This window comes from Ischnura elegans, chromosome X (assembly GCF_921293095.1).
Source record: "Ischnura elegans chromosome X, ioIscEleg1.1, whole genome shotgun sequence".
Classification (NCBI taxonomy): Eukaryota; Metazoa; Arthropoda; class Insecta; order Odonata; family Coenagrionidae; genus Ischnura; species Ischnura elegans.
Window position 1 is genome coordinate 90,215,498 of NC_060259.1, and position 23,029 is coordinate 90,238,526.

At 35.7% G+C, this 23,029-nt stretch overlaps 1 protein-coding gene across 2 annotated transcripts in view; it reads left to right on the forward strand.

The window, feature by feature from the left end:
* LOC124170830 (polypeptide N-acetylgalactosaminyltransferase 5) overlaps window positions 1-20,507 on the forward strand; it is a 37,739-nt gene extending 17,232 nt beyond the window's left edge. The window contains exons 7-11 of one of the 2 annotated variants that reach the window (XM_046549813.1): window positions 3,129-3,309; window positions 13,849-13,988; window positions 16,116-16,214; window positions 16,436-16,570; window positions 19,087-20,507. In XM_046549813.1, the coding sequence (XP_046405769.1) occupies window positions 3,129-3,309; window positions 13,849-13,988; window positions 16,116-16,214; window positions 16,436-16,570; window positions 19,087-19,242 (711 nt within the window). In that variant the 3' untranslated portion in view covers window positions 19,243-20,507. Of the gene's footprint in view, window positions 1-3,128; window positions 3,310-3,894; window positions 4,076-13,848; window positions 13,989-16,115; window positions 16,215-16,435; window positions 16,571-19,086 lie in introns of both variants that reach the window. The other variant, XM_046549814.1, reaches the window with a different exon arrangement.
* The last annotated feature ends 2,522 nt before the right edge of the window (window positions 20,508-23,029 follow it).

Genomic DNA, 23,029 nt, shown 5'->3' on the forward strand with positions numbered 1-23,029 from the left:
TTTTATTCTTCCTCATCCTCAGAACAGCTTTCCACATCCATTTTTCCCTCATTCGCCGAATTGAGGAAAGAAAAAAAATGTCTTCAGAGTCTATCTCTATCACCATATAGGTCAAAAGGAAACCACTCTGAAAAGTGAAGAATGTTACTGCAGTGTATAGAGAGAGAGAGAGAGAGAGAGAGAAAAAGTGCATATATTTTTTAGAAGAAAAAGTATTAAGAGCCTAAAAACATTTTGTGCTTATCAAAAATTCCTAGAATTCCAAGAATCCTAAAATAATTTACCCCTAGTATTAAATCTGAGAAAATTATGACCACATTTCAATGATAGGTAGCAATACATGTCAACAATGCGTAGTGGTGGTAGTATTATATATTGTTTGACGGTTGGTGACTTTGTGCTGTTGGAAATCTATGCCACACATCTTTCAGGTGGCTTGCTGGATACTATGTGCACGTAGATAGATGAAAATGGGCAGATATTATGGCTACTGAATAATTTACGACATCGAAGTCAGATCACACACTTAGGTCGTCAATTTTTCGTAGTAAATCTTCGTTACGTTTAATTCTTTCGATGCGACACCTAATTCTAAATTTATTCACATTTTTGTTCCTTTTCCCTACATCCTTATAAATATGAAGGCAATCGACTAGTTAAAATAAAATATATAATATTTACATAAAATTGGAATGAAAATGTACAGCCACCCTTGCCAGGTGCTATGCAGACTTTTCTTTCCCTGAAAATATGTTTTCGTAGAAAAATGAAATATCCTAATATGTTAACATAGGAAGCAATATAAAATTAATAATTATGGGTCTCAGAAAATGGAAAGCCATCCTTCTTGAAATTCTGTAAATTTTACAAATAAAATAAGTAATAATTAAAAAAGTACTAAAAATATTTAATATACAATGCCAATTTATGGTTTAAAAAAATGTTTATTTAATGTAATTTGGCTTGAAAAAAATGAAAACAATGAAATGATCCCTATAAACTACAAAATTATAAGTACATATCTCATTCATAAATATGTATTGATAAAAAATAATAACATAGACGTATGCGGAGTGCTGCTATTTACAAGTGGTGCACACCGTATGAAAGAGGAAAGCTTGCTGAAGGCCGTACACATGATTGGAAGACTTGGAAGTGGATATTAGTTACGTACGGAGGCGTAGAAGTGGGCTCCCGGACCTACCAGCAGAGCACGTCAATTGAAGCGCTCCGTATTTGGGCTTGAACGGGACCATGTCAATTGATGTGCTCCACACTGAATGTGTTAATGTCAGTCTATAAACTGGTCTTAACACTTTTTTTTCAAATTGAAGACAAGTTGTCCAATTTATGAGTGTGAGTTACTTGAGAAAATTGCTTCCTATTTCTTATTTACTTCAAAATATACTCCTAACTTTTTTGTGAATATTTTTGTTTGGTCTTGTATTGGTTATTGGGTAATTTAATTACATTTAAAATTTGGCTTGTAATAATTCAGTTACGTGGACTGATTCTGTGGCATAAAGAATTTGGAATGAAAACTTTGACTTTCCATATTAATCCATAGTAGACATTTTCTTTCTTGTCATTAAAAATGTATATAATTATTTGGAATGACAGTTTTCTTGGGTAACATTGGTGAAACTTTTGAGGATGTTTCAGTGGGTTTTTTCTTTCACTGTAAAATTAAGGCCAAACTTTGCATAGGTCACTCACAGCATTATGTATAGGAGTAAAAAAAAGTGTTCTATGTTATTATTCTATTTCTCAAGACCACAATTGCTATAATATATAGGGTTATCAGGTAAAACATATAATTCATCTGTGCTTTCATTTCCATTACAAGGTATTGAAAGTATTCACTTGGAAATAATAGTCATTGATTTCTTGTTTGCTAACCATTGGATTTTATTTATTCTTTGCAATTGTCTACCAATGTCATGCAATGTATTTTAGTATTAGACAGTAATTAATAATAATGATAATAACTGTGGGAAATGTTAGAACTAGTGGCACACACAGATTATTTGTTGGAATTGTCAACCAGGAAAGTGATTTTTGGGTAATAAATGATACAGCTTCGAAATTTGATGTAAACTGGTAATTTAAAATAATTGTTTTTCTATTGAAAATTTTAATGTATCAGCAATGCGCTCTGCAGAAAAATTCCCCAGTAAACAATGCCTTTTAGGTTAGGATTGAGATATTCTTCATTTATGTGAATAATGCACGTGAAGTGATAAAATTTTTAAAAGTAGTGTTACCCATTCCCATTTGTTGAAATTGGAAAGTTGATCCTTTAAATCATTGCAATGAGATAACTAGATAGAATATTGAATAGAATGGCATTACTATTGATGCACTGACCGAAGGTTGCCAATTATTCTATCATTTGTCTGTCTTTATTTTTTTGCCAATTTTGCTTGTGGGTATAAGTAAATCAGAAAAAAATATGCAGTTCATAGTCCGTAGTATTTGAATGCAAAGAGGTGAAAAGTATTGAAAAGTAGTTTGTATATTACCGCCCTTGAGCTTAAGTTTTTATTGGAAGTTGAAGAAAATACATGCTGCACCATTGATTTTTTTCGTATGAAACTATTTTAAATTCTTAATTGAGTTTGCATCAGATGTATTCAGAATATCTCTCCTTATTTTCTCTTTAGTTATGTTTATTCTTTTCCTATTTATGATATTTAAAATAGTACTTATATTCCTATTACATTTTCAAATATCTTTTATTTCATTGGTTAATCAATCAATTAGTCTTAATTAATAGAATGAGAATTCCTGGGGCCTTTTAATATGCAATGTTATTCTCCATTAATTATTTTTCTAAAGTTATTATTCTTATATTGAAGTTTTTGACCTTTTTATATTCTTTACCATATTCATTCCTGTATTTATATATTTATGTGATCCTTTGCATATTTTTGCTGAAAATAATCACCTCCATAAATCTTTATCGTAGGTTTAAAATGGAATGCTATCAAGTAGTTACTTCAAAAAATTGCTTTGAGGTAGAAGTGGAGGAAATTTTTTTTGTGAGGTTATCATTTATGTTATTGCTTCATTGTTGAGTGTTGGCATTTGGGGGGGATTGGGAAAAAATTCATCATCACTCCCGGCAGGTTTGGCAGTGTGGAGGGGTGCTGGAAATCATACCGTGCTCCCACGTGGGGCATGTGTTCCGGGACAAGTCCCCCTACACTTTCCCTGGTGGGGTCTCTCGGATCGTGCTTCACAACGCTGCCCGAGTTGCAGAAGTCTGGATGGATGAGTGGCGGGATTTCTATTATGCCATGAATCCAGGTTAGATGAAAGCTGTTTAGGCCATTATTTTTTCTGTGGAAAGCGGTTTTTGTGGGGAAGAGATTGCAGGCCCTGTGGGAGTAGGTGTTCATAAATGTTGTTTTTTTTTTAATTTGGTATGGGTGTTCTTGCAAAGCCATAGCTTGGCCGAGTGTAATGGCATTGGTTTTATTTATTATCTAACCTACTAATTTCTGACATGCCACAAAAAGAGGGGAGTCATTAAGTAATTTTGTAAGATTTTCTATTTGAGATTGAGTATTTTCGATTTGAACTTTCCTTTATCTTGGAAATGAAAAAAGCGCTCAAATTGTGAGCTTCAAATGGGCTCATATTTGATTTGTAGTCTCTACAAAGTTACTTCTAGAATCCCCTCTATTTTTTGTTGAATGATTTTTGCGCAAGTAGAGATGGCTTGCTTGCTTTTGGATGTTGAAGTGAGAAATTATGGCAATGGCAACCTGGATGCAGAGCAGTTTGGAAAATGGATTACCTTACTAAACACCATGACTTAAGTGTCGATGGATGCATGAAAAATCCATTGAGTTGTGGTTGTTCGTGTGCGTACTTTTGCCATTGTTGTAGGTTTGGATGTGTGGCGGGAAGCTGGAGATATCGACATGCTCTCATGTGGGGCACGTGTTCCGCAAGTCTACCCCATACTCCTTCCCTGGGGGAACGTCCAAAATAGTGAACCATAACAACGCTCGGCTAGCTGAAGTTTGGCTTGATGAATGGAAAGAGTTTTACTACGGCATTAACCCAGGTTAGATTGAATGCAGTGGCTAGTTACTAACTATTTTCTCTTTAAATATGCCTTGATTTACTTTCTCTCATATTAAATTTCCTTAATACTCTGTATCTATCAGCATGGCATATAGTTGACAGCCTGCTATGACAGTGCCTGCTCTTTGCACTTCTTTTCCTTACTGCTGATGCCATAGGTGTGCCTATAGCATCAACAAATTATTTGGACTTTAGTTAAATTACAGACTAGAATTTAACTTGAAGTAGAAATTGGTTATTATTTAATGGTTTAATCCCTACTTATGTTTTTGGTGCAAGTATTAATACTTAAGGTATCAATGGTGAAAGATACACGATCCCTCTTGATGCTAACATAAAGTTAATTTTGCTCTAGCATGAGCATACACTTGGTTTTGTGGCTAAGGTTGTGGAGTAATTGAAGTCTTGCATGTACAAATGCTGGTGATTGACCTTTGGATTCACCAGGTATTAAACATGCAATTGTGCATGAGCATGAGTTTACCTAATATTAATAGAAGTGATTGCCCTAAATCATCAGTGAGTATGGAGCTATTAAAAGCTAAGTACCCATGTTATAACTATTGGTTTTCCTATTCCACATTTTAAAAAATTGTATAGTATTTTTTGCTAATGATATTTTCATTGTTCAACTTAAGCTTTCTTTTATCTAAAATTTATGCAGAAAATCTGTTAGTTCGGTGGTTGAAATGTGCTGAGTAATCGGTGACAGCTCTTGATACTTGTTTTCTAAGACTACCTTGATCACAAGGCAACTGGAAAAATAATGTCTAGCTTTGGCATTTAGTTTTAAGTAGATATGCTACGCATTGTTTTGTTCTCTCATGATCTGTTTAATAGCACTTTATTTGAAAGTATTCACATACATAGTTAATTATCCAAACTGGTGGTGGCCAGAAAATAACTTTTACTTGAATAAGTGTGTATTTGCATAATGGTCGTTTATTTCCTTGTATTGTTGTGAGGGATGTCATTATTTTAAGAATGAGATTTTAAAACTATATTTTTGGCTGGAGGAAAAAAAGTGATTGCAGTTAGGTGAAGCAAGGAGTGCCAAAAATGCTCTCAATGTAATTGGTATATAATTACATTTTAAAAAAGCATACTTGGCAAATTGACCTTAGATGTATGGTATTTATATTTAGACATTGTGATGTAGTAATAATTTTGAGTGTATGTCTTAAGTTTATCCACTCCCCAGGTGCATATTCAATGTCTTAGTTCAGCTAGGCAACCATCCCTTTTCTATGGATCTGATAGTTCTAGTGGTGACAAGGTTTATATTCCATCTTGTTTTGTATGTCCTATGTGATCCTTTTACTCAACATGTTTTTTTAATGGTGGCATGATACATTTTCATGTATGGAAGCTAAATTCTCCTATACAAGAACTACTGTACATTTTGTTCTACCCATTACCCAAAATGACCACTTTTTTCCCATGATATATGTATTAGAAAAGTTATGCATTTTCATGATGAACCTATGGTTGATATGATTATGATAGACTTGAAATTAATGTTTACTTTTTATTTTTGTCACTTCTTATTTATGCCATTGTAAATTTTTTGATCCTATTAGGTTTTAAATTCTGGCTAGCATGTCAAACCTTGGCAATAACCATTACACTAACTAGGACATATTTAATAACCTCTTACTTGAATTTGTAAGGTCTTACATGTACAGTAGACTGTCGTTATTACGAAGTTTACAGGACCGAGAAACCAGAGGTTCGTAATAACGAAGTTTGTGTGAACGTTTCTTTTGGGAATCATCACTATAAAACATATTTTCTTAAAATATCTTGTCTCTTCAATATCCGGTATTTATAGTCACGCTGCGGAATGGCTTCAAAATAATGTGTATGATATAGGCAATTAAGTTACTAGCAAATATATAAAAACAAGAACATTCGTTTGGTTTCATCGATAGAAGAATTTGAATTTGGCACCCAAAGCCGGTATGGTCCGCAGCGTATTCAAGGCCAAAAAGTGAAAAAAGATTAAAATGTACATATTACTTTCTGATTGCATGGCTTCCACATTTTTTTCTTATGAGAGTGGATCGCTAACGCATGCATTTAAGGGTTTGTCAGTTTGTCGCTCTCGTCAACATTGAAACTTTTTCGTACCTGGGGCTGCTTATAAACAAGCTGACTTTTTACCTGCCGCCATCCACAGCACGGTGCCGTTCTTTCCACATGCAATCAGTCTCTCTGGATGTCTTGAAACGAGTCGAATCGCTCCGTTGACTTTTTGGCCTGGTGATGCGAAGGCTAAATCCAGCCTGGTGATGTGCCGTCCACGGTGTGAAATGCAGACAATGCTATATTGACTCCTCAATCAGACGAAACGCCTTTTCATCGGCAACTGTTCACGTGAAATTCAGGCTTTTTTTTTTCTGAAAAAAAATCTTAAAAAAGATTCTTACTTCGAAAGCTCCCAAGTTTATTTTCCCGTGTGAGTGTTTCTTTTTTTGTGTTTCTATGTTTATTGATATTGACTTTAACTATTTATATTCTGTACTATGTTTCCTATACATGTCACCGTACTTTGGAATCTGTTTACAATGGAAACAAACAGGTATGCTGTGCAGTTCCTTGCTGCCGATGATAAATTGTCGCCAAGGTCAAGAGTGAGGAAGTAGCTGAATGTGACAGTAACTGAAATGAAAACATTCATTGAAATTTCACTAGAAATGGGTATAACGAAAAGACCAACACTCTTTTCTTATTGGGCAAACAATTCTTGTGCCATACCATGGTTCGGAAAAATTATGTCCAGAGATCCTTTTCAATTGCTTCTTAGGTTTTTTCATCTCACTCACAATTCCAAACTCTTTTCTCGTGGGAATGAAAAGTATGACCCTTGTGCTAAATTTTAGCCCATTGCTGACCATGCTAATAGCTTATTTTGCCATTATTATACACCACATGAACATCTTAGCATTGATGAAACTTTGGTTGGTACCAAAACCCTTCACAGTTACTGATAAAGATAGAAAGAATTGCGGGAACATGGACTGAGTTTTGCGGTAGTGAAAATGCTGTTGACTCTTGGTAATTATTTTATGAAAGGCTACCATGTAGTTGTGGACAATTTCTTTTTGAGTGTTGTCCTGGCACGTGAATTATATAAAAATCAAACATATTTGACGGGGACATTGCGAAGGAATCAAAAGAATACTCCAATAGAATTGGAGGAAAAGTTTGTCGTAGGGGAAAAGAAATATGTTAGAAGTATTAAAGAAGTTAGTTATTCTTTTCTTAGGGCAAAGGGAAAAAAAATATCCCAAATCCTGTTCTGCTGATGTACACGAAAGCAACAGCAAAAAGTACTGATACAAGTTAGAAGAGGCATGGTAAAGTGAAGGATATAGTTAGGTCAGAATTGATAAAGGGCATAGCCGAATAAGAGGATGAAAAGTCCCCCCTCCGGGATTTTTCTCGGGCTCGGAGCATAGGATTTGGGATCAAAAAGAACTAACCTCCCCACACTTCGAGCCCGCTTGAGGCCCACCAGGGCCGGTTGGCTCGAAAATTCGATTTCCACTGTTTATTTAATATCTCGGGGTAGGAAGCATATTTTTCATTGCAATTTGGGCCATTTGATGGCTTTCTAAATGGAGCAGATGCCCAATTTTTTTCACAACTTTTCAGTAGCATAAGGAGAAATGGTGCCGATTTGAAAATTTCAAACGCTAGTTTTCATAAAATATTTTTGAGAGGGCCTCAAAGAAAAAATGTGTTTTGAAGGAGCATATTAATACTTTTTGGCTAATGCATTGAAAAAGGAACATTTAGGTGGTGGAACACCGCGAAAAACAATAAAATATGCGATTTTGGCCATTTTTTGCTGTTTTTTCCATTACCTGTGCCGCCATAACACCTATTTCTTACCATCTTGCACATATTTAGTCCTCTCACTAATGCTTAAACTCATAGCGATTGTAATTCCAAAATATGCTATCCTGCAGTAATTTCCTGTTTTTGGCAACATTTTATTATCCAGCCTGTAATCTAACAAATGATATTTTTCCTTGATAATGCCATGGTGGGCCTCCACAACCCATCTTAATTTAGTCACGAGTCTGGATTGATTGATTCTTCCGTTGTCAATTGAGCTCGCTTGCCTTACAACGCTGGCATCAGTACACTGAACTTTAGATAATTTTCTAAGTATGATAAGACATCACTTTTTTTCTAGATCTTTTATCTAGAATCAAAATGTCACCCTTTTCCATGAAAGTTTTCATTGGATGAGCCGATTGCAAGATTGATTTCAAAATATCGGCATCATTTTGTAGTTGGAATTACAATCGGTATGAGTTTAAGCGTTAGTGAGAGGACTAAATATGTATGTGCAAGATGGTATGAAAAAGGTGTTATGGCGGCACAGGTAATGGAAAAAAAGCAAAAATTCACCAAAATTGCATACATATTTTATTGTTTTTCGCGTTGGTACATCACCTATATGTTCCTTTTTCATTGCATTAGCGGAAAGGTATTAATGTACTCCTTCAAAACACATTTTTTCTTTGTGGCCCTCTCAAAAATATTTTATGAAAACTAGCGTTTGAAATTTTCAAATCGACGCCATTTCTCCTTATACTACTGAAAAGTTGTGAAAAAAATTGGGCATCTGCTCCATTAAGAAAGCCATCAAATGGCGCAAATTGCATTGAAAAATATGCTTTCTATCCCGAGATATTAAATAAACAGTGGAAATCGAATTTTGGAGCTAGTCGGCCCTGGTGGTCCTCTAGCGGGCTGGAAGTGTGGGGAGGTTAGTCCTTTTTGATCCCAAATCCTATGCTCCAAGCCCGATAAAAATCACGGAGGGGGGACTTTTCACCCTCTTTTTCAGCTATGCCCTTTATATAATAGTTAAATGGGCAGGATTGATGCGTCTGATATAATGGTATATTCATATTTAGATGAAAGGCATACCATGAAGTTTTGGAAGAAAGTAGTTTTTTCTGTAATTGCTCATATGGTGCTCAATTCCCATATAATATACAAAGAAAACAATCCCATTAAAACAATCACAAGGCTTCAATGTACTGCAAGCGTTAGACTCCCTTGAGGTGGAATAGCTTGGGAAGACCGGGAGTGACTCACCTCCTTGTACAAGTGGACCAAAGGCTGGACTGCAGCAACTTCCAGGGAGGAAAGAAAAAAATTCAGTTGTTTGTTGTGGAAATAATAATTTTATTGATCAATAGTATTCGGAAATACAGAGTCCTCGTAGGAAAAAAGTAGCAGAAAAATATACAAGAGAAATCACATACAATTAAATATATAGGTTACATCAAAATACAATGTCATCAGTACTATGCGTAAAAAATTCAATGACAGATTATAAAGGATGAGAGACAAGCCAATTGCAAGTCACACTCTTAAATGTAGAGAAACTGGTCATTCTGGCTGTAATGGGAAGTTAGTTAAATAACCTAATGCCTAGATTAGGAAGGGAAGATTTGGTTTTCATTACTCGACACTGGTTTAAGGATAAGAGGTTCTTATTTCTTGTGCTATAATTGTGAGTTTCACATCTTTTAGGGAAGATATCAAGATCTTCTTTCACATATATCAGAGCTGTATACACATACAGTTTAAGTTTTCAGCTTCATAAAAAGTGAACAACAGTGTTCCCTAGACAGGGATATGGTGAGTATTCTGATGGCCTTTTTTTGTAGTAGAAATACAGATTTTATGTCAGTGGCATTCCCCCATATTTCCAGACCATAGTCTAAATGGCTGTTAAAAAATGAAAAATATATACAATGCTTGAAATCAGAAGGGATTATCAGGCTTAGCTTTCTTAGGATAACGAGAGCTTTGGAGAGCTTTTTGTTTACTTCAGTGATGTGATAGCTCCAGCTAAATTTAGTATCGTGGTAAAACCCAAGTAACTTAGTAGGCTTCAGATTACTTGAGGTAGGCTTCAGGCTACAGATAAGCTTTTGAGTTTTTTCCTTGTATAGTAGAAAGCCATTTACTCGAAACCAATCATCAGCTATTGATTGATGATTTTCTGCCCTTTCTACAGCAGAGGTAGTACTTTTGCAGACATCCATTAAGGTTGTATCATCTGCGTAGAGAATGCAATTAGAGGGTAAGTCATTGATCATTACTATGAACAAGATGGGACCCAGGACAGACCCCTGGGGAACACCAAATTGAGTACCAGGGAACGAGGACTGCATTCCCTTCATTTCAACACACTGTTGGCGCTGAGAAAGATGTGACAGAAAGAATGTTAACTCCACTCCTGAGACCCCATAGTATTTCAATTTTTCCATTAATATTGAATGAGAAACACAATCGAAAGCCTTAGAGAGATCACAAAGGGTAAGGGCAACAGATAATTGGTAAAAAGATGGTAAAAAAAGAAAAAGATCTTGTACAGTGTGTATACATTGTAATAAAGGTGTGCATGGCATTTGTATGGTGCAGCATAGGTGCTAGATGAAAACACCTACCATAAGGCGAGATGCCCTGATGCTACTCTGCAAACACCAAGATGGACCTATGCCGAGGATTACATGAAGTTATACAATTCGCTAGTTTTTTCTTATTTATTTATGATATTTTCCAGATTAATTTTTAATTGTTTTTAGATTGTTCAAATAGTAGCTTCATTAGAAAAGTTAAAAAATATATATTACTATTGTGCCTGAAAGTTTAAAAAACTATCGTTAACAAAATTTTGTTTAACTTTATGGCATTGAAATAAAAATATTTATATTTCAGCAAACGTAAAAATATTTTGTAAATGTAAACCAGTTTAACCTCAGTAGTCCGACAACGTGTTCCTCACCTCCGTAATTCTTCTCGCTCTGAAGTAATGCCTGCCCTATCATTGGTCCCACTATCCTCCCGTAGGAATTTTCATGATATTTCCTTCATTTACAATGCCTTAAATGGCAAGTTCCGATCCTCGGAAATACTGCCTTTCTTTTCACTCCACATTCCCACCCGCTTCTTCCGTAATGACCATCTACTACACCAACCTAAAGTCTGTCTTTCTCTCTCTCAGATATCACTCTTTTACCAACTCTCTACGTCGACTACTCACCCATCCGGCAGATTTTATGTTGTCTATTCAATTTAAAGGCCGTTTTGGCTGTTTTTGAATAATTCAATGAATAAATTAAAAAATTCAAAAGAGCAACATATGGTTATGTCATAAAATAGATTTGTATTTTTTAATTTTCTTAGTTGCTACATTTGATGAGAATACCCTCTGCATTTCTCGCCAGTATCCCAGGGAGAAGGAGAGCACTAAAAGGGCTAAGGAGTAAATAATATATGTATTACCTTACTCTTATAACACCTATTACCTGTCCATAGCCTTGTTTCTAGTGATGGGTCTGTTTTATTTGACCTAGTTTTCAGCTTGCAACCAGAGCCAAAGCCAAAAGGACATAATGCAGGGAATTTAGTTGTTGTCATGGCTGTTTAAAAATACCCTGCATATTTTGGTGCATGTCGGAAAACTCCTAAATAGTTTATCGGTCTTGGAAATTCTGTTTGCAGGCCAATGCAAAATTTGCTAAAAATTGTGATTTTGTTCGAATTTGTAAATATTGTCTTCAGGGATAAATGTTTCTAATGGTGCAAGAGCCATGTGTATCTAAACTCTATGGAAAATTATTACTGTTTAGTAGGAATATGTAAGATCATAGACTGTCGCATATGTAATATTGTCACTCTCCTTGAACCACTTCAAATGATGTCTGATGGTTAGTTTTATATTATTTTTTTGTGTGAAAATGAAATGAGAGTGCTTTTCAAGGCTAATGCGTATTGTTGAGTACTTATTCGCGGACCTTCAAATTTAGAATTAGTGTTGGATTTCTTTCTTCAGCATGAGATCTCAAGCAGCTCCCACTGATGCAACAAGGGTGGTTTAGTTTGCGATGTACTCCAAGAGACCTAATAATTACAAAACCAACTCAGTTTTTGCCGCCGGTGAGAAGCTTCCTTGCTGTTGAAACTCTTAACACACGAGGGTCGACAGTTTCTTTTGTGGGAGGACCAATGTAACATTGGAGAATTATATAAAGCTGTTAGGCTGTATTTTAATAATTGTTTGTTGCAGAAACATCATAAAATATGTTTCTGGCTCTTTTAAAACATTGAAAAATTACATTTTTTTGCAAATTTTTGATCTGCATTATAAAGCATATTTATTATACTAATAGGATATATTCAACGCCATCGAAATGAAAGGTTTGAAAATTAGCTGAGTTAGTCTGCTTCATAAGTGCTGGAAAAAATAGTGGCCCCTGTAGTGGGTCTGTTATTTCAGTCTTTGATTTAATTAATTAAATATGTAAGTGTATAATGTACATATTATTGTATGAATTATTCTTCCTCATTTGTCACATGTACAGTCATAAGAAAATCTTGCTCCACTGTAAGTAGTCCTAATTGCTTCCACCATCACAATGTCACATTGCTCATGTACTTAAATGTTGGACTTTCCATGACGCTAAGGTGTTGATGCTTGAGCCAGAATTTGTGACTTTTTTCTAGATTATTTGTTTATCTGTTTGGAGGGCTAAATGGTTGACTGTATTGCTATTTTTCTGGATAGATACTCATTAAGTTTAAGAAATATATTTAGAGTAGTTCTAATGCTCAGGAGCTTCTTTCTTTAGTACTTGCAGAATTATTTTCCTTATATAGCTTTCATGGCTGCTGTAAAACTTTTTATTATATTTTTAAACTGTGTCATATTTCATTTCTTTGCCATTTCATATTTATTCACTGTTTTGAATGCACAATGTAAATATACTCTATCTCATGATTATTTCTATTTTATTTGGTAACGGACTGGAATATAATTTTGTAGGCCTGTTTAAATGACACATTAACGTAAATGATTTAATGTCTGATTGTATGATCAATTGTGGTGGAACAGAACATGTACGATTGCATGAATCAAATTAGAACAGGTCCTATTTTATGCTCATGCATTTTCATAAATTGGGCTGTTACATAGTAGATGGTGTTCATTCTCGTGTTCCTAAATTTAGATATTAACTTGTTCAGGAAATATACCTTAATGATTGTAATTGCATTTAGGTTATGATGCTAAAAGCAATGCATGCAATGAGTATATTTGTATGCAGTCACATGCACGGGTGCAAATCTACAAGAAGGGTAATCACTAGGCTTAGCCTAGATTCCTAATCTTGATCTTCCAATTGCCAGTCAGTTTGCCAGTGAGATATGCTGCCAGTTACTCCATTAAGTCTTTTTCTTACATAAAAAATTCACCTTGCTAGAAGATGGCTCTGAATTGATTGATCGGCAATCAGGAGATCCAGGCGGAACTCCCAAGAAGCCAAATGATTTTTTTCTTGACAAATTTAATCTTTGGTATAGATTTTCAGGATGTTCTTTTATGGTAAAAGATAGGTTTGTTCTTAACTCTTTTAAATATTTTCCCAATTTTTATTGACTGGATGTATTTCAGTACTTAGGGCTATAATCTGGTGATTTTTCATCATAATTTAACTGATGCTCAGAGGGGATAATATTTCCTCAAATACCTGTTAATATATATCTATCGTTTCTATCATCTCTATGTGTTGTCAGGCCCTGTTGTGAGCCGTAATGATTAACATATAATTTTCCTCTCCTATCTGGATACATTTTTTCACTCTGCGTAGCCAAAGTAAAATAGGTACTTCATTTAAAAGTTTGAATGCGTGTGCCACTGTATTAAATTTGGTGTTTCAGGTGCTCGAAATGTAGATGTGGGTGATGTCTCTGAAAGGAAGGACCTGAGAAAGAAGTTGAAGTGCAAGAGTTTTCGTTGGTATTTGCAGAATGTTTATCCAGAATCTCAGATGCCTTTGGACTACTATTACCTTGGAGAAGTATGTATTAATAATCTTTGATGACTTTTAGCTTATTGAAAGAGGGTTGTGAGCAGATTTATTTTCTTTAGCCGGAGTCTTATATAGGAATCCTAAATCAACCGCTGAATAAAATTGATACTTTGCTGCTGTACAAAAATTTTGATTTCACTGGTATTTCCTGAATAATCATGATACAGGGGACTGATGTGAATTGTCAACTCAAGTGAAAAATCATGCATTAGACTTTTGTGTGTAATAATGCTATGACCTCATCATTTGAGCATTTTCGGTGTTATGAGCCATGTATTTTACAGTAAGCATTCAAAATCTTTATCATGTTTTTTCATACTTCCATTGGTGAACACTATGTTCCCATAATAATTCTTCATGATTGACTTGACGTGGCAGTCCTCTGCATTATTTCCTTTGCTTTTTACCATCAGATCATTGTGACCTTGTTGTCGAGATGAAATTGATGCCATAAGGTTTCAAGGCTCAAGAAATTTAATATTATTGAAAATCAAAGTCTCTCTCAGCAGATTATGTCAATTGTGGATTCAATCATTCACGAGTTTCATCTCTTGAATTGAGAGGCATGTAGCCTGGAAGGCAGATTCAGAGCTATAACACCCCAGCATTACTTTTGGTTTTCTGAAGGTATTGCATGTAGCAAAAATGTATTCAAATGAACACATTCAACGTGATCATTTATCTTATAAAGTATTCCATGCATAGGTATATACATTATGCTGACTCCTGATTATCCAGGTGCGGTTTATCCATGCTGCAGATCATCTGTGCATGAGTTCACCCTCCTCCTATGTTTTCCGCAGTCTTAATAAAATCTTAATAAAAAAATGATATCAGACACAGAAATACCAGGATATTTGCTTTGTAATGCATGGCTACACCGGGCCTATTATTTCCATTAGAAATCACTTTGTTAAATGGAATTATTTTCTTTACATGACGACAAGAAATGTTTCCACTTGAACGTCCACTCTAACATGGTAGACGACGATCAGCAGCGGAATAAAAACTTGTGTAATTTTAGAAGATTCTTAAGTAGTTACCCGATTGTAAATGAAGAAAAATGTTATCTACGATCATTAAATGTAAATTTCATATTGCAAATGCGCAATTATTGCTGTGGACTCGCATATATGAATATGGCCCAAGGAAACCAAAGATTTCGTCGCACTCGGGCATGCTGCACGGGCCACCCCCCCCCCCCCTCCCCCAAATAATCTCCTCTCACCATGATGTGCACCCTTACCACACACGAAATAGCACTGACATCCACCTATCCCAAGCCTCTACTTCCCAGGCATTACACGGAGCAGTAACAATACAAGTGCAAACACATTATCGCTGTTAAAAAGATCACTGTCAGTGAAAGAAAGATCTAATTACACTGGAAAGCAATCAAAAATAGTATAAAATGTGCATAGATAATAATAGATTGATTTACCTAAATTATGAAAATTATAAAAAAGAACAGTGAAATTTTGGATTATTCGTGTTTTCCAATCATGCATGTATTTGTGCCACCTCTCCCCATCATTAGCCCGGATAATTGGGAGTTGGCTGTATTTATATTTTTTAGAAATTTTGGTGGAATCTTACAATAGTGGCCAATAAGGAAACAGGATTTGCTCACTTTTGTCACTCGAAATGGAAGGCTGAAGTAGTCTTAGGCCCCAACCAAAAATCATTTCTGGCTACATGCTTAGCTTAGGATATTCTGTTAATTTTTATAAAATCTACCATAAGTGCTAATATTAAGGAAAAAACCCAAGAAACCATCTCAAAATGGAAACTTAAGGATCCCCTTTCCTACAGAGGCTACTCTGCCTATTTAAAAGTCACATATGTGCACACATCTATTAGCTAATTTATTATGTGGTTCCATTGGACTTTTTACTATCATGTTTTAGGTTTGACATCTTTTAAGGTTTTCATGCCTTCAGTAGTTAGTTGATTACATTTCACATCTGTGTTCACCATGCTGTGGGGTTTGATTTTTTATGTTAGTTTAATAATATTTAATGGGCTTATGGTTGTACATAATAAGTTAGCACTTGGTGGTGCCAAGTAACTTGGGGAAGTTTCCTTGATTTTCATTGTGATGAATGCTTTCTCTAGGTGAGGAATGCGGAGACCCAGAATTGTCTGGACACGTTAGGGAGGAAGAGTGGGGAGACCCTTGGGATGAGTTACTGCCATGGCCTTGGAGGAAACCAGGTATTTATCTTGCATTTGGGCATAATGAAACAGAAGCAGGTTTATTAGTATCATTACCAATTGATATTTTGGAAAGGGGCCTTTTCAAATTTTCTTATACTAATGAACTGAAGTCACAGACTTAAAGTGGCAATGTTTCTACATTTTGGAATTATATTTGTTAGTTATTAGCAATGTAAAACAAACTGACATCCCTGTTTAATGTCATAATTTTCCTTTAGGTTTTTGCTTACACAAAACGCCAGCAAATAATGTCTGATGACAATTGCCTTGATGCTGCCAACCGAGACGGACCAGTGAAGCTAGTACGGTGTCATGGTATGGGTGGCAATCAAGCATGGGTCTATGATATGCAGGTATACTATGTGCATCTTATGCTCTCTTTTTAATTCTTTCCTAAATCCTTGCCAGGATGAGCTTATTTCCTTACTGGCCTGTAGTAGGTTAGCCTGTACGTAATTTGTTGGCAAGCTGCACTACTGCATTAAAGTAGCTATGTTCTAAAGCATGCTTTTTGGAGACCTTCTGCCAATGCGAGCAGATACATAGATGGCAAGTGGAGGAAAATGATGCTGCCATTTGACCCAACTGCAGCTAGGGATTAGATTAAAGGCCCTCCCAGTACCGTGCATCAGGAATGTGGAACTCAACACTGCTAATATCTGGGCTTTTGCAATCTGGTAGTAAAATTGAAGCCAGGAGTGCCACCCACCCAGGTGAGTGGGTGGCACTCCTGGCATCCCTCTTTTCTTTTCAACTTTCATAGTCAAACTCTATTCTGAAGTGCCGTCAGGTAGTGGGATTGTGTGACACTTGGAATGCATGTACTATGGGGGAAGAAAGAATCCCAACAGAGTTTGTGCCACTACCATCGCTTCACGGGAGAATGGATTCTCTTTCTAATGGTATATGATCCTTGGAACGAGACGAAAAAATTTCAAATACTGTCTTTTATCAACCACGAAGGTCGTGACGGTCAACTTGCCTGCCTTGCACCGAGGCTCGAACACATTTCGTACTGCTCACCAGAATGTTGGCGCATTCGATATCCTTAGCAGTCATGCCTTCCTATTTCCCGCAATCTCCCTGGAACCCTCCTTTCCTTTCCTTCTTCACACGTACTCTGGCACTGGGTCTAAAATTCACTTAAAGCCCATCTCCATTTCGCCAGACGCAATCTGCAAGACAGCAATGGCGAGGAGCGGTTGTGAGCATCAGGAATTACTCTAAATACCTAAAAAGTCATCACTTTTCAAGGTTTTAGTACGACAATTGCGACTGAAAGAAATGCAATATCCTCAATGCATATGCACATGATTGCTACAAATTTAAATGAAAACACACAATTTTCCGAAGTAAATGCCAAAGATCGGAAAAAAATAAACATTTAATTTTTACCTAGCCAGTGGCCAAAACTCAAAAAAAAATAATTATTTTCTGCAGTTTGATAAATCACACTCTTTTCAGTTGCTTTGAAAACCAATTTTGTAAAATTAAAACAATTCATGATATTTATTGCTGTCAAATTACTTTTGGCAATATTTCAGGCTCAAATAGAATATCTAAATTAATGCGACAAGAAAATCAAGGCACGAAAAACACTCCAAACTCTTCACTTTGGACAGCATCTCTTCTTTTATAAAATTTGAAATTGTAGCAGCACTTCGATTCATTATATGTATCAGCATCAACCTCTCCTTCTTCTCTGATTTTTTAATGCCTCTTTACCTTCTCTGTTGCGTTTCTCCCTGTAGTACCCGGTACTTCTATTTTTATTCATCCTTCGCTATGTTACCGCTACGGTTAAGCCGACTACTTTTCCCTGTCTTGCCTGCTGACAAAGGCATCTCAAATCAAGATAGGAGCATATCTCTCTCAATCCAAAGAAAAACGTATTCTGGCCATATGATCGTCAGCCCTTCCAGAAAAGCTAAAAGTTCTTCAAAGTCAACTGCATTCAAATACGTGGCCCATCAAATCTGCTAGTTGATTCTTGTTTACCTCAAGAGAAAGCCTCGAGAGATTCTTGCAATAGCCCGTTGTGATTTTTGCCATTTCTTTGAGATAGGCAAAGGAAAATTTAGAAGAGCGTTCCCAAAGTGCGCATATGATGCCGCCATCAAATGTGTTTCTATTCTACAGAGTTCATCTTGAGTCATGCTCTGGGTTGCTGGAGACTCAGTAGTTGGTCGCATATGTGGACGACGAAGAAAGGAAATGGTTTGCTTTGTTTGAATTTCCCTCACTGACTAAAGAATAGCAACCCACTGGAAAGGAAACCCACTATTCCACGGAGCGATAGTGGCAGCACAACCTTTATTGGGATGCTTTTTCCCCCCATAGTACATATTTCATGCAATATTGTATGTAGACTGCATTCATCAGATCAAAAGGCTGGTGGCACCATGCAAAATGGCTGATGAGATGTTTCTTTATCGTGTGCATTCAGAGATATGTGTGCTACTCCTCAGAGTTTTGCTTGGTTTGTAGTTATGTACAATTGCGTATTATTCCTTCCGATGATAAAGGGTCCTCCTTGCACACGTCAATGAACCAGATCTCCAATGGCATTGCTAACTCATGAAAAGTGGATGACAACTTTCATATTTCCTGGCTTTAAACTTAATGAGGGAATGGCTGGATGGGAAACTATTTTTTTCATTGTTACTTATATTTCCCTTCTATCTATCAAACTTCTTTGAATGAATTGCTATGTGTTTGGTATCTGATTGAATGACCCTATTTAATTTAACTGTCATTGATTTTATTATTATGGATGCTAGTTCATTAAGTGCACCTAAGAGAGGAATGTGTAAAAATTCCTTTTGAGTGGCATTAATGTATTTGAAATTCTGTGCTCTTTTCTTTGTAGGAAGGCACAATCAAGCATATAAACACTGGGCAGTGCTTGCAGAAACCTGATACAAGAGATGTTTCTCAACCACTTTTAAGGACTTGTGATCCGGGGGCACTTGGCCAGCAGTGGGTAATGAAAAGCAAATTCAAATGGCAAGCTGACCACCAATGAGCTGTCCATTTTATGCCATTCAATAAGGGCCATTGTTAGTTTTTAAAACCGTGCTTGCAAGCCTAGGTGATGAGAAGTTGAATGTATCAAAAGTGCCTCTAGAGTGAGACAGGACTTCAATGAGTGAACATTTTATTTCTTTGAAGAACGCAAACGTTATTGTCATTCTGAATAATATCCACAAATGTATGAGAAGTGAGTTGACTTATTTGTAGGAGGGTTGGTCGTTTGAGAGGAAAGATGCCTATATTCTTCTTACCAATTGATCTGTTGAGGCCAATACCTGTTGGCCTGTGGGAATGGTCTCTGTTGTTAAATTTTTGAATTTCCTAGAATGAGATGCACAATTTACAAAATGATATACAGTGTCTTATGGATCTATTATTCAAAATCTTCATATTATTTGGAATTACCTCCTGTAAGTGGTTAAATTTAGTTTTTACCTATGGATGTGCACAATATCATTGGTAGGAATAGAAGCCAAGGTCGTGGGTGGTATTTAATTGTCCTGTCTTTGAAGTCATGCGTAGTTCATGGTGATTGAACTGATGGTGACCACACAATAAGTGCCTAAGATGCCTTTATAAAAATTGCTGTACAATCGGATGAGTAATTATCTACTTCGAGTCAGTTCAAATCTATGGATACATTACAAGCATTTGTAACAACCCCTATGAAAGAGCCATGTACTGCTGCTTAACTTCCTCATTTCATCGATTGATCTTTTTAACTGGTGTTTTATTGAAAGGATGATTATTTTATCTAAAATTGAAAAAATTGAAAGAGTTCCAAGAAATTCCGTCAAATAGTTACGCTGAAATACTGTTTTGCTAGTTGACTGTTACCTACATTTATTTTACCTGTGCAAAGGGACATAATTGAATGTTTTTGCCTTTTAAACTTTGAATACTGGTAATGTGTGAGTAATTTTAGGTGCTGAATTTTTGGTGTCATTTATTCTGAGTGGCTACGTTGATTTTGAACTTAGGCTAATACAAGAGAAGCTGAGAGAGTGTATGAAAATCAAGTCATCAGTTAATTCTCCTTTGCGGATAATAACTTGTGTTCTAATTGAATTAAGTTACTCTTTGTGAATTAAGAAAGGTGGTAAATATTTTTAAATCCTTCCTGCTAATTTTTTACTGTGAGAAAATTTAAATTATATTTGTTGTCAAACCTTTCAAAACTTTACAATACCTCTCAAGGGCTGGATCCCTGGATCAAAACTAGGGGGTGGGGGGCAAGCCATCGTTGTTCAAGTTGTAGGTAAGATTTAAGCATGGAAAAGGTGACTGAAAAAACATTTTAAGGAAACTGTAACAGCTCTTTAGTAGTTTTTAAAATTATTTGCTTGAAAAAATATTATTTTCCTTAAAGACATTTGTGATTTTTGCTTTGAGGGGGGGGGGGACAGCTGCCCCCTCCTGCCCCTCGCGGGGTACGCCCATGATATCTCTTAGAAACATTTTCTATCTTGGCAGTGCATGGTTGTCTTCCCTACTGGTTCATATGCCATTGAGTATTTACTCTGATGAATCTTCATAAATGATTGTCCAAAAGTAACAAAAACTTTGAATATACAGCTAAATTCTTATTATTTTTTTTAACCTACAAATCAGTAGTTAAGGTTTTGGCATGATTACTTCATGATTTGATGAATGTGTGGCTTGTGATGTTGAGGATGAGTGGTGTGCATATAGATTTCCTCATTTTGCAATTTTAGTATTTTTGTAAGGAAATTGTCTCAAAAGTCAAGCTAAAGTGTGTATTTATGGAAGTGTAGGTGAATGTGTGGTAGTTTTGACAAATACTTTTATGAGAATGTATGTTTCTTCTACATTTACAGGGAAAAATTAGTCACTATCTATATTCTTGTAGTTTCTTTTTTTCATTTATGAAATTCCATGGAGAGTGGTCTTATGTTGACGTTTTACTGTATGTTTCAAATAACTTTGTGTCTTGCATGTTTTTCTACGTGGCACTGTTATTCATGAATCAAATTGAGTGGAGACGTCTTTTGCGAGATGGTGTAGACCCTTCATTTTCTTTCTATAAAATGGGAACTACCTTGTATTTGACTCATGAGACACAGGGAAAGCTAAATAGGTAGTCAGCTGGAAAGAAGTATGTGCCTTCTAAATATTTCCTCATGTATATGATTTAGTGGTTTCTGTCAATACCACAAAGTTATTTGAAATTTACAATGGCATAATACTGCATGTAACGATGGGTATGTTGTGCAGTTTTTATGTTTTACGTTTGGATGGTTGTGAGCATTTTTGAAAATGTATTTGTGAGATGGGCTTTTGAATCAGTACAACACATCAATTATTTGGATTGGGAGCTTCGAATGGTGTCCTTTTGACTGCCAAAAGTTTTTTGACAGGTCATTAATTTCATATCATAAATAAAATAGGTACCAATAGCTCTTGAGTAATTTAAAGGGTCATTAGGAATTACTGACACCTGAATGGTGTATTTTTTTAAATTTTGTAGAATGTGTGCACTGCACTGATTGATGAATTCCATGTTACTTGACGTTGACAATGGAAACTCGTGAAGTGAGCACCAAGAATTGAAGATGTGGGTTTATTGATTACTGGGCTGAGAAGTTATTAGTTGTTGGTTGATACTAATGTGTTGAAGATATTAGTATAGTTGTCTCTTGAATTACTAATTGGTAAGGTGCTGCAGTCGATTGATTCCACCGAAAGGACTGAATTTTGATGAGTGTTCTTCAATTGGGAAGTTACAGTTGTTGATCAGTCTTTCTGAAAAATTGAACAAATCAATCATATCAAAAAGCAAATGTTTTCTGGGGTAATGTTTGAATTATATAGCCAATAAGCGTGCCTTGAGGTTCAGGAGGTCTTTTTGTTAAAATTTGCTTAAGTTTCATTAATTTATAATTTTGTTGTTGACCTCTATTCAAAACCATGAATGGTGTTGTTTGATTGGTGATGGCATGACAAACACCAATTGTGCTCTTATTGTATTTTAAACTCAGTATTATTGTTTATGCTGACACAGGTGTGCATTCCACTGTTTTGTTCCTGCCAAACTTCAAGTTTCATTCCATAGAAAGAAAGTATTGTCCCTTAAGTGATTGATGTACTTTGCAGAAACATGTTTTGTTTCCCCTGATTCTTTGCTAAATATAATGATTGTACAACCATTTGTCTTGAAGAAAATGTATTATTACCTTTTTGTCAGCCTCATTATGGTGAAGCTTTCAAGTTATTTATGTCCCAATGTAATTAAAGTGTTGATTTTGGATGTTGCTTTTATTCAGTGAGAATGTGACATGAACAAGCACATCCATCTAAATTGTACTGTTAATTTTTTATAACGCAGTTTTATATTTAATTGTCAACGATAATTTTGTAATATCATGACTTGCTGCTTGATATGTGGCCCCAAGGCTGGAAAGTAACTTTTTTAAATAAAATTTTCCTGGAAATGAAATGTACTTAATGATTAGACCTATGAAAAGATTTAAGGAGAATATGTAGTGGTAAGCAATTGTAAATATTTTTTGGAATAATGGCCCCTATATCCGTCAAGAAATCCTCAACTGTCTTGCATGATAAACCTACAACCTAATGTGCACAGTCTGAAATGAACCCTCTTGTTCATAATGCGTCAGGTATCTAGAAATTTTAAATGTAGTGTTAATTACAGGTTGTTGTTACTTCTTTCTGTTATGCTTCAACGATCACAGTAGTGGTTATCATTGTGAAGCTCCAAATGTCGGCTAGATAATTTTATTGTCCATGCGTCATCAGGC